The sequence below is a fragment of the Crocodylus siamensis genome, chromosome 4 (assembly GCF_052110815.1).
Source record: "Crocodylus siamensis isolate JL-2025a chromosome 4, ASM5211081v1, whole genome shotgun sequence".
Lineage (NCBI taxonomy): Eukaryota > Metazoa > Chordata > Crocodylia > Crocodylidae > Crocodylus > Crocodylus siamensis.
In genome coordinates, this window is record NC_143398.1 from 207,003,088 (window position 1) to 207,015,302 (window position 12,215).

The 12,215-nt window shown below is 44.6% G+C and overlaps 1 protein-coding gene across 3 annotated transcripts in view; it reads left to right on the forward strand.

The window, feature by feature from the left end:
- LRP2 (LDL receptor related protein 2) overlaps nt 1-12,215 on the forward strand; it is a 217,917-nt gene that overhangs the window by 155,750 nt on the left and 49,952 nt on the right. For all 3 annotated transcript variants that reach the window (XM_090045536.1, XM_090045537.1, XM_090045539.1), the window contains 6 exons: nt 220-372; nt 1,166-1,336; nt 2,920-3,143; nt 3,497-3,674; nt 7,370-7,566; nt 8,886-9,131. In XM_090045536.1, the coding sequence (XP_089901662.1) occupies nt 220-372; nt 1,166-1,336; nt 2,920-3,143; nt 3,497-3,674; nt 7,370-7,566; nt 8,886-9,131 (1,169 nt within the window). The remainder of the gene's footprint in view (nt 1-219; nt 373-1,165; nt 1,337-2,919; nt 3,144-3,496; nt 3,675-7,369; nt 7,567-8,885; nt 9,132-12,215) is intronic.

Genomic DNA, 12,215 nt, shown 5'->3' on the forward strand with positions numbered 1-12,215 from the left:
TTCCTGAGCAGAGCAGCTGCAATTTTGAGTTTGGCCACAGTACCTAAGATTGGTCAGTGATGCCAGTATCAGCAAGAGGAGGGGCTAGGAATTGTAGGTGCAGGGCAGAAGTCTAGTGTGCTAGTGTGAGCCCTATTCATTTCTTTTAGAGGTAAAATAGCTGTTTGATTAATGTAGAGGTGTAACAGCATATAAAATATTGGCTCTAAAATATTCCAGAAAATTGTACTGGGTGGATGCCTACAAAGACTGTCTCTACGTGGCTGAGCTTGATGGTAGATACCGGAAAAAACTGATGGATCGGTGTGTGGACTCCAATAATACCTTTTGCTTTCAGCATCCCAGAGCTATTGTCGTTCATCCAAAATATGGGTATGACATTCTGAAAGTGTTTGTCTTTTGTTTAATAGTCCACCCATCTTGTGCTGCTTGTGTGAAACTGTATTAGTTCATCAATATATGTATGTTTCTAAGAGTACTTGCCAGTAAGTTTTTCTATCTAGTAGATTTATGAAGTGAAGTTTGCAGGATTGTCTATGAAAATCTATCAAAGACAAAAATATCCAATTATCTGTGGGTGCCCACTGCTCACAGGACAATCACTCCCTCTCTGATCTCTCAATTCTAAACCTCAAAGAGAATTTACAAAACAGCTTTCATAAACAAGCCTACGAACTTCATTTCATACATCTGCTGTATATACAAAATCATAGATTTAATATAGAGATTGGATTTATGACACACTACAATCTGCCTGACATATGATACCCCAGATAATCTGTCACCAACTGATCAATTGCATTCTTTCACACACTTCCCTCCCTTACCCCCCTCCCTTCCTATCTCTACTCATTGCTTCCTAACTTCCACACATTTGCATTTTCACAGACATACTTGTTGTAAATTAGCTTCTTTTCTACCTTGGACCAGCAGTCTCCCTGTGCCTGACAAAGGGTGTTTGTGCCCAGAAGCTTGCAAATAACCTTTTTCCAACTATTTAGTTTGTCTAATAAAAGATATCACATCTACCCAAAGACCCAATGTTACATATCAACCTTTGTTTTTTAGCCATTGGTTTTGAAATCTTACATTATAAATGTAGCTTCTAAAATTTACCCTGGTGTCTTTTAAATATCCAACTAATTATAAATGTTCATTTAAATAGACAGGTTTACTGGACAGACTGGGCAGATCGAGCCTATGTTGGAAGAGTGGGCATGGATGGCAGGAACAAGACAGTGATTATCTCTACCAAGTTAGAATGGCCCAATGGACTCACCATAGATTACACCAACGACAAGCTCTACTGGGCAGATGCCCATCTAAATTACATTGAGTACGTACATAGAAAAGAAATTGTTCACATCAAATTTCAGTGGTAGAATTTATGCTAAGATCTGATAAGTCCCTTCATTGCTGCCAGTTTGCGTGGATCAACAGGTTTTTAAATGGAAAATACAGAGATATTCACAATAAGTTTATTTTTTGACATATTCAGTGAATACATCAGCATGAAAAGGATTAACTGAATCCAAATTAGGATGGAATTGGCAGTCTGGTGTAGAGGGGATGAGTTTTTATGGAGTTGGAGTTTTTTCATTGGTGTTTTATTAGCACTTGGCCCTTTTATGCTGAAGTCTTAATACCATATAGGGAAATTGTCCAGTGATTGTCCAGGGCCAGATTTTGATTGGCTTTTAAAAATTCACCAACAGAGATAAGGAAGTTGGTAAGTAGTTACACAAATAAATCTCACTGAAGCTTGTGAAACTATGCATGAAAATAATTGTTCAGGAATGAAAGTAAAGAAATTCACAAACCAGGATAGATATGCCACTACATCTACATATAGGTATGAATCCTGACCTGAGACAAAATTGAGTGTATATATCATCATTTCATCTGTAATTAAACTTTTTGTGCACATCACTGTGCAGTTGAGTGTAGATAATGTGTGTCCACAGGTTATACACACATTTGTAGAGGCTTCCTAAACATTTGGCTTCCCCCTTATTAAAAGTTCAGAAGAAGACCAGTGAATATCACATGGACCTTTCCTAACCTGCTGCTTTGCTCCCTTAATTATCTGCATTTGATGCAAAATGATAAAATGTCAACTGCTTGTCTTCAATGGAAGGTTGTTTCAGTTTCAGTACAAATGAGTAGACAGTTTTCTGCTTCTTTCCAGTCTTTTTTCAAATCTGCATCTTTGGAAAAAAAAGGCTTTATCTTCATGTTTATATCTTTAAGCTCCTTTCCATGTTTAGCTGAAAATGTCCTGTTTTAGAAAAAGTACTTTTTGCCATAATATCTTCCTAGTACCAGGTCATAATAAAAAAATCCCTTTAAAGATATCTGATTAATATAGACTCAGAAGTTAGAACCAGAAGACAATTTTTTTTTAGAATTAAATTTAGACTTGGAAGAGTCTCATTGAATTCATTATTGCTAAATTTTGAACAAGATTTGTTTATTTATTATTGCATTGTTGTAACAGCTTTTTTAGTTAATGCAGTAGTAAAAATCTCTGTGCATTCTGGAAGATTTTTCTTTAAAATTTTTTTTCAAAGGTAATGTAAAATTGTAAGGTGTTAGTTAGCACTTAGGAATAAAGACATTATATTGAGTGAAGTATATTCTGATATGAATTATGCGGGTAAACTGTGTTTGTAAGACAAAATGCAACCTTCCGGTTGACAAGAGTATACCTAGAACAGCACTGGACACCTGAAACGTTTCCCAGGAAGGACTTTATCTTTCAGTTTACATGTCCTATTTTTATATCTAAAGTAACCTATTTTTATTTCTTGTGTGCCTCAAAATAAACTAAATTATTTTACATTTACTGATCTTCTAAAAGAATATGTGTTAAAAACATGAAGTTCTTTCATGTGTTGTGCATGTTTTTTGTTCATGTAGGTACTCTGACCTGGAGGGACAACATCGTCATACAGTGTATGATGGGACTTTACCTCATCCATTTGCGATTACAATTTTTGAAGACACCATCTATTGGACTGATTGGAACACAAGAACTGTTGAAAAAGGAAATAAATATAATGGATCAGGCAGAACTGTTCTAGTGAACACCACACACAGGCCATTTGATATCCACATCTACCATCCATACAGACAGCCATTTGGTGAGAGAATGAGTTGAGAATTAAGCTCTGATGGCTAACTCTCATGCTGCACTTAGGTCCTTTTTTGACCTACCCATGCAGTCTTAGATTTGATTACTGATGAAGTAAGATAATTGATGAGGGCAGGATTAGGCTCAAAATTTATGTTTAAAATCACTTTCTAGAACTTTAGGATTTAGTACTACCCTTGTGTCCAGTATCAGATATTTCTTTCTGAGTATCTTGGGGTGGGGGTTGTTTGTTTGGCAAGAGATAATAGTAATGCTCTCTGTATAATGTTACACTATTCGGGAAGATTGTTGTAGTTTGAGGATTTCTGGCTTTGGCATTGAAAATGTCTGTTTTTTCACTAGTGAATAATCCTTGTGGTACCAACAATGGTGGCTGTTCCCATCTGTGTCTTATAAAAGCTGGTGGTCAAGGTTATTCTTGTGAATGTCCAGATAACTTCATGATAGTACAGTTTGGTAACACAGCACACTGCCTTCCAATGTGTTCGAGTACACAGTTCCTCTGTGCAGACAGTGAAAGGTAGGTTCATAGCACACCATCTTTCTTTACTGTTTATTTAAATACAAATTTTACACATAGACTTATTTGCTAGCAAAGCATGCAACCATCCATAGGAGTTAGTTATACTGTCCCTAAGTTTCCATGATCTGGTAAAGGCAAAGCCAGTTTTAATCAGACTTCCACACTGGCAAAGGATTTTTAGCAGAGTCTTCCTTGGTTACGGAGATGAGTGCCTTACTAATGCCTTTTCTTTGCTTTTTTGTACTACACAGCTAATCAAAGCTTGTTTGGGTGTTGCTTGGCTCCAGAGTCCATTTCTAGGTGAATTTAAGAAATGTGAACCTGCTTCTCTCGTGCATTCAGTGCCGCACATTTGGTTCTGCTTTTACAGTCTAACTTATACTAGGTGCCAGTGACCCAGGGGGCCATTTGCCAATGCAGGGGCACAGCCCCTTGGGACTTCCCTTTACCCCAGGGACCAGAGTTGGGGTTTAGAACTAGGCAGGTTGGTTGCTCAAGAGGCCCATTGCTCTGACTTTATATCTGCTAAATACTAGAGCACCCATTGCTTATATAGGTAGGTCCACATTTCCCTTGAACATGGGTCTCTCTCTAAATTACAAAATTTTCTCTCAAAGCTTATGAAAATATGTAGTGTTATCTGGATAGTCTGAGACAGACAAAGACCATCTGGCTTGCCTAAATGTCTGTTTGAATGTTGGCTCTCAGAAAAACTTAATGTAAAAAAAGTATTACAAACCTGAATCCACGTTAACATGCTAAATTGGTGCCCCAGGGCAAACCGTATGGGAAAGTGGGGTTGGGGTCCTTGTTCTGAGAGTGGGGATGACAGGCTCTGATAGTGGGGGTGTGGGGGGCATGTGGTTCCAGGAGAGGAGAGGGTGTGGGTTTGGGAGGAGGGGTAGGGGGGAGGAAAGCAGTATTTTTACCCATGCCAAGAACTGCAGAGTCATTTGCTGAGCTGCTGCAATATCCACTGTGCTCTCTGCCCATTCCAACTGTTGTTCTTAATTGTCCCAGGTATGCTACTGGGGTGTGTACTATTTAGGGTTAGAAGGCAGTTCTGACACCCTGCCTAACTTGGCCCCTGGGGCTGACATCCCCTCTTGCCCACCACTAATTATGTTACACAGCCCCACCAGGGGAGACGCCTTGTTGGACCTGGTGCTGGCCACGGGTGATGACCTGGTGAGGGGGCTGCGGGTGCTCGACCACCTGGATCACCTGCTGGAATTCACCATCCAGTGCAAGGTGGCAAAGGCCTGCAGTAAGGCAGCAGCCCTAGATTTCAGGAGGGCAAACTTCAACGAGCTAAGGAGGATAGTTGGGGAAGCGCTGAGGTCCCAGAGGGGAGGGGAGCCAGGTGTCCAAGGAGAGTGGTCACTCCTTAAGGAGATGATCCTCCAAGCCCAAAGGGAGGTAATCTCAATGAGGATCAAAGGGAGCAGGCGGGCACACAAGCCTCCATGGCTCACCAATAGCATCCGGGATTGTCTCCTTACTAAAAGGGAGGCGTACACCCAATGGAAAGAAGGGGACATAACCAGGGATGACTATAGTGCAGCCACTCGGGGATGTAGGGGGCCAGTCAGGAAGGCCAAGGCAGAGATGGAATTAGGGCTAGCTTCCCAGATTAAGGACAATAAGAAGTCCTCCTTTAAATACATAGGGGATAAAAAGAAGGTTCTGGGTAATGTGGGGCCCCTGCAGGACGCGTTGGGAAATTTGGTTGTCACACCAGACGACAAAGCTAACATGTTTAACAATTTCTTTGCCTCCGTCTTCCTAAGTAGGGACCAGAACAGTCACCTCCCTGCTGGGCCCCCCTCGGGCCCCAGGGGAGGTGCACCTGGGCCAAGGGTTAGTGAGGAACTAGTTAGGGAACTTCTGGAGGGACTGGACGTATTCAAGTCAGCCGGTCCGGACGATCTCCACCCTAGAGTACTAAAGGAATTGGCTGAGGTCATCGCAGGAACCCTGGCATGGCTTTACGAGCACTCGTGGTGCTCTGGTGTGGTGCCGGATGACTGGAAGAGGGCCAACGTGGTTCTCATCTTCAAAAAGGGGAAGAAGGAGGACCCGGGAAACTATAGGCCAGTTAGTCTTACCTCGATCCTGGGCAAGCTGTTTGAGAAAATTATTCTGGCACACATCCACAAGGGGCCAGCAGGGGACTGCATGCTTAGGGGCAACCAACACGGGTTCATCAGTGGCAGGTCCTGTCAGACCAACCTGGTGGCCTTTTATGACCAGATCACTAAATCATTAGATGCAGGGGTAGCAGTGGACATAGTCTTCCTGGACTTCCGGAAGGCTTTTGACACTGTCTCTCACCCCATTCTCATTAAGAAACTGGGGGACTGTGGTGTTGACACCCACACAGTCAAATGGGTCACCATCTGGCTGGATGGTCGCACCCAGAGGGTGGTAGTGGATGGGTCCTTCTCAACCTGGAAGGACGTGGGCAGTGGGGTTCCGCAGGGCTCGGTCCTCGGGCCCGCACTGTTCAACATCTTCATCAGTGACTTGGACGAGGGGGTAAAAAGCACCCTGTTCACATTTGCTGATGACACTAAGATGTGGGGGGATGTGGGCACGCTAGAAGGAAGCAACAGGCTACAATCGGACCTAGACAGGTTACAAGGGTGGGCGGATGAGAATAGGATGGGATTCAACACAGACAAGTGCAAAGTGATGCACCTGGGGAGGAACAACCGGCCCCATACCTACGGGTTGGGGAACTCCCTTCTTGTCAGCACAGAGGCGGAAAAGGATCTCGGAGTCATCATTGACTCCAAGATGAACATGGGCCGGCAGTGTGGGGAGGCAGTCAGGGAGGCCAACCGTACCTTGTCATGCATCCACAGATGCATCTCAAGCAGGTCCAAAGAGGTGATCCTCCCCCTCTATGCGGCACTGGTCAGGCTGCAGTTGGAGTACTGTTTCCAGTTCTGGGCGCCGCACTTCAAGAGGGATGTGGACATTATGGAGAGGGTCCAGATGAAGACCACTCGCATGATCAGGGGACAGCAGGGAGGAGAGGCTACGGGACCTGAACCTGTTCAGCCTCCAGAAGAGAAGGCTGAGCGGGGATCTAGTGGCCTGTTACAAACTAGTCAGGAGGGATCAGCAGGCACTGGGACTGGGGGAGTCCCTGTTCTCCCGAGCACTACCAGGAGTGACTGGGAATAACAGTCACAAGCTGGCAGGGGGTAGATTTAGGCTAGATATCAGGAGGCGCTACTTCACTGTCAGGGCAGCTAGGATCTGGAACCAACTTCCAAGAGAAGTGGTGCAGGCTCCTACCCTGGGGGTCTTTAAGAGGAGGTTAGATGAACACCTTGCTGGGGTCGTTTGACCCCAGTACTCTTTCCTGCCATGGCAGGGAGTCGGACTAGATGATCTACTCAAGTCCCTTCCGACCCTAGAAACTATGAAACTGGCATTAATTTGCCATGAATCATTTGTAATGGTTCTCACTAGGAACATCTGTTTTGTGATATAAGCTTTATGTGGTAACACAACCACATGACAAAGCCACATCTTGGGTCATATTTTCTTGTATGGCAGATAAGAGGATCACAAAATAACTCAAGATAAGTGGTACAAGATTTGTTTGTTGCTGACTCAGATCATTTAATAGGTTGGTAAAGTCATTGCCTTGGCAAAAAATATATTATTTTTTCTTATAGGTGTATTCCTGTCTGGTGGAAATGTGATGGACAGAGAGATTGCCGGGATGGTTCTGATGAACCCCCTACTTGTCCACATCGATATTGTCATGTTGGTCAGTTCCAGTGTAATGATGGGAACTGCACTAGTCCCCATTTTATATGTAATACTCTACCAGATTGTCCTGACAGATCAGATGAGGATCATGTACTTTGTGGTATGTCGTACATAATCATTTTAAGCACACATGTAGTAGTTGGTACGCTGTGTTAAAACTAACCAGTTAACTATCACAAGCAGCCCTGTGAAGTAGGGAAGATACTTTATTCCTGCCTTACAGATGGGAAATTGAAGTACTAAGAAAAGAAACCTGATTTTCCATTACTTCACTCCTAAGATAGTTATTTAACCAAGTGAAATACTGGGCTGGAGCATAGAATACTATCAAATCAAGACAATAGTACTTAAACCCACTTTGATTCACTTGATTCATACCCACTTTGGTTCACTTTGCACTTGTGTATATTACAATATAAGGTGCAAGAAAGTAGAAATAAGATTTGCTCAAAACATCACCGTGAGTTAAAGTAACATGGATGATCACAACTCAAGGCTTTCTATTTTCCAGCTCAGTTCTGTACAGCATGTTTACTTCTCTCCCTGATCTGCAGCTTTAACTGATTAAAACAATTATTTAATGTGGAAAAAGTGTAGAAAAAGCAGGGCCTGCAAACAGTTTTAAAAATTGTAGTCCTCTATTTATAAATGTGGGACAATATACAGTGTGTTTTTTCAAATCCATCTTCTTTCCTGTATGTGGCACAACCTTTCTGTAAATGACATGGCTTCAGAAGGTATAGTCTTATTTATGCTAAGGAAGAAAGGAAGGCAGGATTGTCATATAAGTGATGTTTTCAATTAGTTCTGTTTCCATAGTATTTTCTCTAATGTCATATAATTAAATGAAACCTCAATTTTACATGAGGTTCAAATATTCAAGCTCTTAAGCAAGGCACAAGGGACTGTTAAATAATTAGAAATTTGGGGGGAGAGGTAGAAGCTGTGGAGCTAAAGATGATGGTGCTCAACACACCAGTAATATCTGCCAGATTGTTAGAACTCAGTGACTTCTTCTCAGGCCTCACATATACTCTGAATTTATATGGTGAATCAAAGACATGTAATTCACTTCCCCTGAATCAGAATGCATTCTCTTGCCCCAATTGAGGGTGAATGCTGAGCTTTTATTTTCCTCTGCATAAGGAAATATCAGCTCTGTACGTTTCTCTGCACCCAAAGACACTCTTCTGTATTGTAAAGCCCTAGAGACCTGAATAAAAGCAGTCTGTGGAACATATATGATGAAGTACTAGAAATCGGTATCTTAACTGGACACCTAAAGTTCAAGATCATATTTGAAACAGATGCCCTTAATATTCCATACTGACTTAATACATATTTGACTAAAATAACACTGAAAGTCTGGATCATTCCTATAAACTTCAGCAGCCCAGTGACAAGTCTGTATTCTTTCAGCCAATCACAAGTGTGAGACCCATCAGTGGCAGTGTGCTAACAAACGGTGTATCCCAGAAGCCTGGCAGTGTGATAAAGAGGATGACTGTGGGGATAATTCAGATGAAGATAGTGCTCACTGTGCCAGTAGGACCTGCCCACCAGGTCAATTTAAATGTGACAATGGTCGTTGTATCCCTCAGTCCTGGAAGTGTGATGTGGATGACGATTGTGGAGACAACTCTGACGAACCATACAATGAATGCAGTAAGCACAAAATAAATTACAGTGGTTTATATGAAAGCACATTCTAAGAAGTATGAAATGTATTGCATAATTTTCTAAGCGAAATGTTGCCATGTTTTGATATGCAAAATGTTGTCATGGATGTGACACCTCTAATAAAGCACAAAATAGAGACAAGAACATAAAAAACCTCATATGCAGCAGTCTGGAAACATTATAATATTATTATGATTATTTTAAAACTTGACAAAAATGGACTTATGCCTATGCATACAGATGTTTTGCTTTGTTACATTTATCTTGGCTAGTTTGGGCATTCACAGTTGTGGCTCCAAGCATGGGTACAGGTGTGGCTCTAACCCCACTCCAGGCCAGGGAACAGAATGCATACTGGCTCTAACCCCTGTCCAGCTATGCAGCAGGGGCTGTAGTGGTGGCAGCTCCAGCCTCATTCCTAGCTCTGGCTCTAAACATGTCCTGAGGACATGGCCCAGGGCTGGAGCTGCCAGGTCTACAACTGCTGCTGCCTGGCCAGGTGGGAGCCTGACCTAGAGCTAGGCCCAGAGCCATGACTCAAGGTAAGTGGTGGTGGATGGGGAAGTGCGGGGGAGAGAGGGTGAGGCGAGTCAATTGGCAGGAGGGGTCAGGCACAGGAATGGGGCAGGCAGCAGGGGAGGCAACCAGTGGGGGCAGGGATCAGGCAGCAGGGGGCATGTCCACTGAAGTGGGGGACAGGTGTTGGGGCACACAGGCATAAGGGGGGGTTGCACATAGCAGGGAGGGTCAAGTGAAGGGGGACAGATAGCAAGAGGTTGGGATCAGATTGCTTGACTTGCCTGCCACCTGTCCCCTCCCCCCACCCAGCTGCCTGCCCCCTGCTGCTGTTTTCACCTCCTCCTACTGCTTTCCATATTGCAATGGTGGGGGGATGAATTTAAAGCAATCCCTCGATAATTAAATTCTATACATGGAAAATTATAACATATTTCTACATTTCTCATCTATAGAACCTAATTATTGGGGAATATCATCTTAAATTTGAAGTCTTTTGGATTTAGGTAAATACAGTAATCTGTGCTGTAACACACTGTCTTCATAAGGGTTCCATGAGTTAAACTTAAGGAGATGATCCTCCAAGCCCAAAGGAAGGTAATCTCAACGAGGATCAAAGGGAGCAGGAGGGCACACAAGCCTCCATGGCTCACCAAAAGCATCTGGGAATGTCTCCTTGCTAAAAGGGAGGCGTACACCCAATGGAAAGAAGGGGACATCACCAGAGATGACTATACTGCAGTTGCTTGGGGATGTAGGGGGGCAGTCAGGAAGGCCAAGGCAGAGATGGAACTGGGACTAGCTTCCCAGATTAAGGACAATAAGAAGTCCTTTTTTAAATACATAGGGGGTAAAAAGAAGGTTCTGGGTAATGTGGGGCCCCTGCAGGACGCGTTGGGAAATTTGGTTGTCACACCAGACGACAAAGTTAACATGTTTAACAATTTCTTTGCCTCCATCTTCCTAAGTAGGGACCAGAACAGTCACCTCCCTCCTGGGCTCCCCTTGGGCCCCAGGGGAGGCACACCTGGGACAAGGGTTAGTGAGAAACTAGTTAGGGAACTTCTGGAGGGACTGGATGTATTCAAGTCAGCCGGTCCGGACGATCTCCACCCTAGAGTTCTAAAGGAATTGGCCGAGGTCATTGCAGGAGCCCTGGCACGGATTTATGAGCACTCGTGGTGCTCTGGTGTGGTGCCAGAGGACTGGAAGAGGGCCAACGTGGTTCCCATCTTCAAAAAGGGGAAGAAGGAGGACCCGGGAAACTATAGGCCAGTTTGATCCTAGGCAAGCTGTTTGAGAAAATTATTCTGGCATACATCCACAAGGGGCCAGCAGGGGACCGCACGCTTAGGAGCAACCAACACGGGTTCATCAGTGGCAGGTCCTGTCAGACCAACCTGGTGGCCTTTTACAATCATATCACCAAATCACTAGATGCAGGGGTAGCAGAGGACATAGTCTTCCTGGACTTCTGGAAGGCTTTCGACACTGTCTCTCACCCTGTTCTCATTAAGAAACTGGGGGGCTGTGGTGTCCACACAGTCAAATGGGTCACCAACTGGCTGGAGGGCCGCACCCAGAGGGTGGTAGTGGATGGGTCCTTCTCAACCTGGAAGGACGTGGGCAGTGGGGTTCCGCAGGGCTCAGTCCTCGGGCCTGCACTGTTCAACATCTTCATCAGTGATTTCGACGAGGGGGTAAAAAGCACCCTGTTCAAATTTGCTGATGACACTAAGATGTGGGGGGATGTGGGCACACTAGAAGGAAGAAACAGGCTACAATCGGACCTAGACAGGTTACAAGGGTGGGCGGATGAGAATAGGATGGGATTCAACACAGACAAGTGCAAGGTGATGCACCTGGGGAGGAACAATCGGTACCATACCTACAGGTTGGGGAACTCCCCTCTTGTCAGCACAGAAGCGGAAAAGGATCTTGGAGTTATCATTGACTCCAAGATGAACATGGGCCAGCGGTGTGGGGATGCAGACAGGAAGTCCAACCGATCCACAGATGCATCTCGAGCAGGTCCAAGGAGGTGATCCTCCCCCTCTATGCGGCACTGGTCAGGCTGCAGCTGGAGTACTGCGTCCAGTTCTGGGCGCCGCACTTCAAGAGGGATGTTGACAGCATGGAGAGGGTCAAGAGGAGCGCCACTCACATGATCGGGGGCAGCAGGGCAGGCCCTATGAGGAGAGGCTACGGGACCTGAACCTGTTCAGCCTCCAAAAGAGAAGGCTGAGGGGGATCTAGTGGCCTGTTACAAACTAGTCAGGGGGGAATCAGCAGGCACTGGGGAAGTCCCTGTTCCCCCAAGCACTTCCAGGAGTGACCAGGAATAACGGTCACAAGCTGGCAGATTTAGGCTAGATATCAGGAAGCGCTACTTCACGGTCAGGGCTACTAGGATCTGGAACCAACTTCCAAGAGAAGTGGTGCAGGCTCCTACCCTGGGGGTCTTTAAGAGGAGGCTGGATGAACACCTTGCTGGGGTCGTTTGACCCTAGTACTCTTTCCTGCCATGGCAGGGGGTCGGACTAGATGATCTAC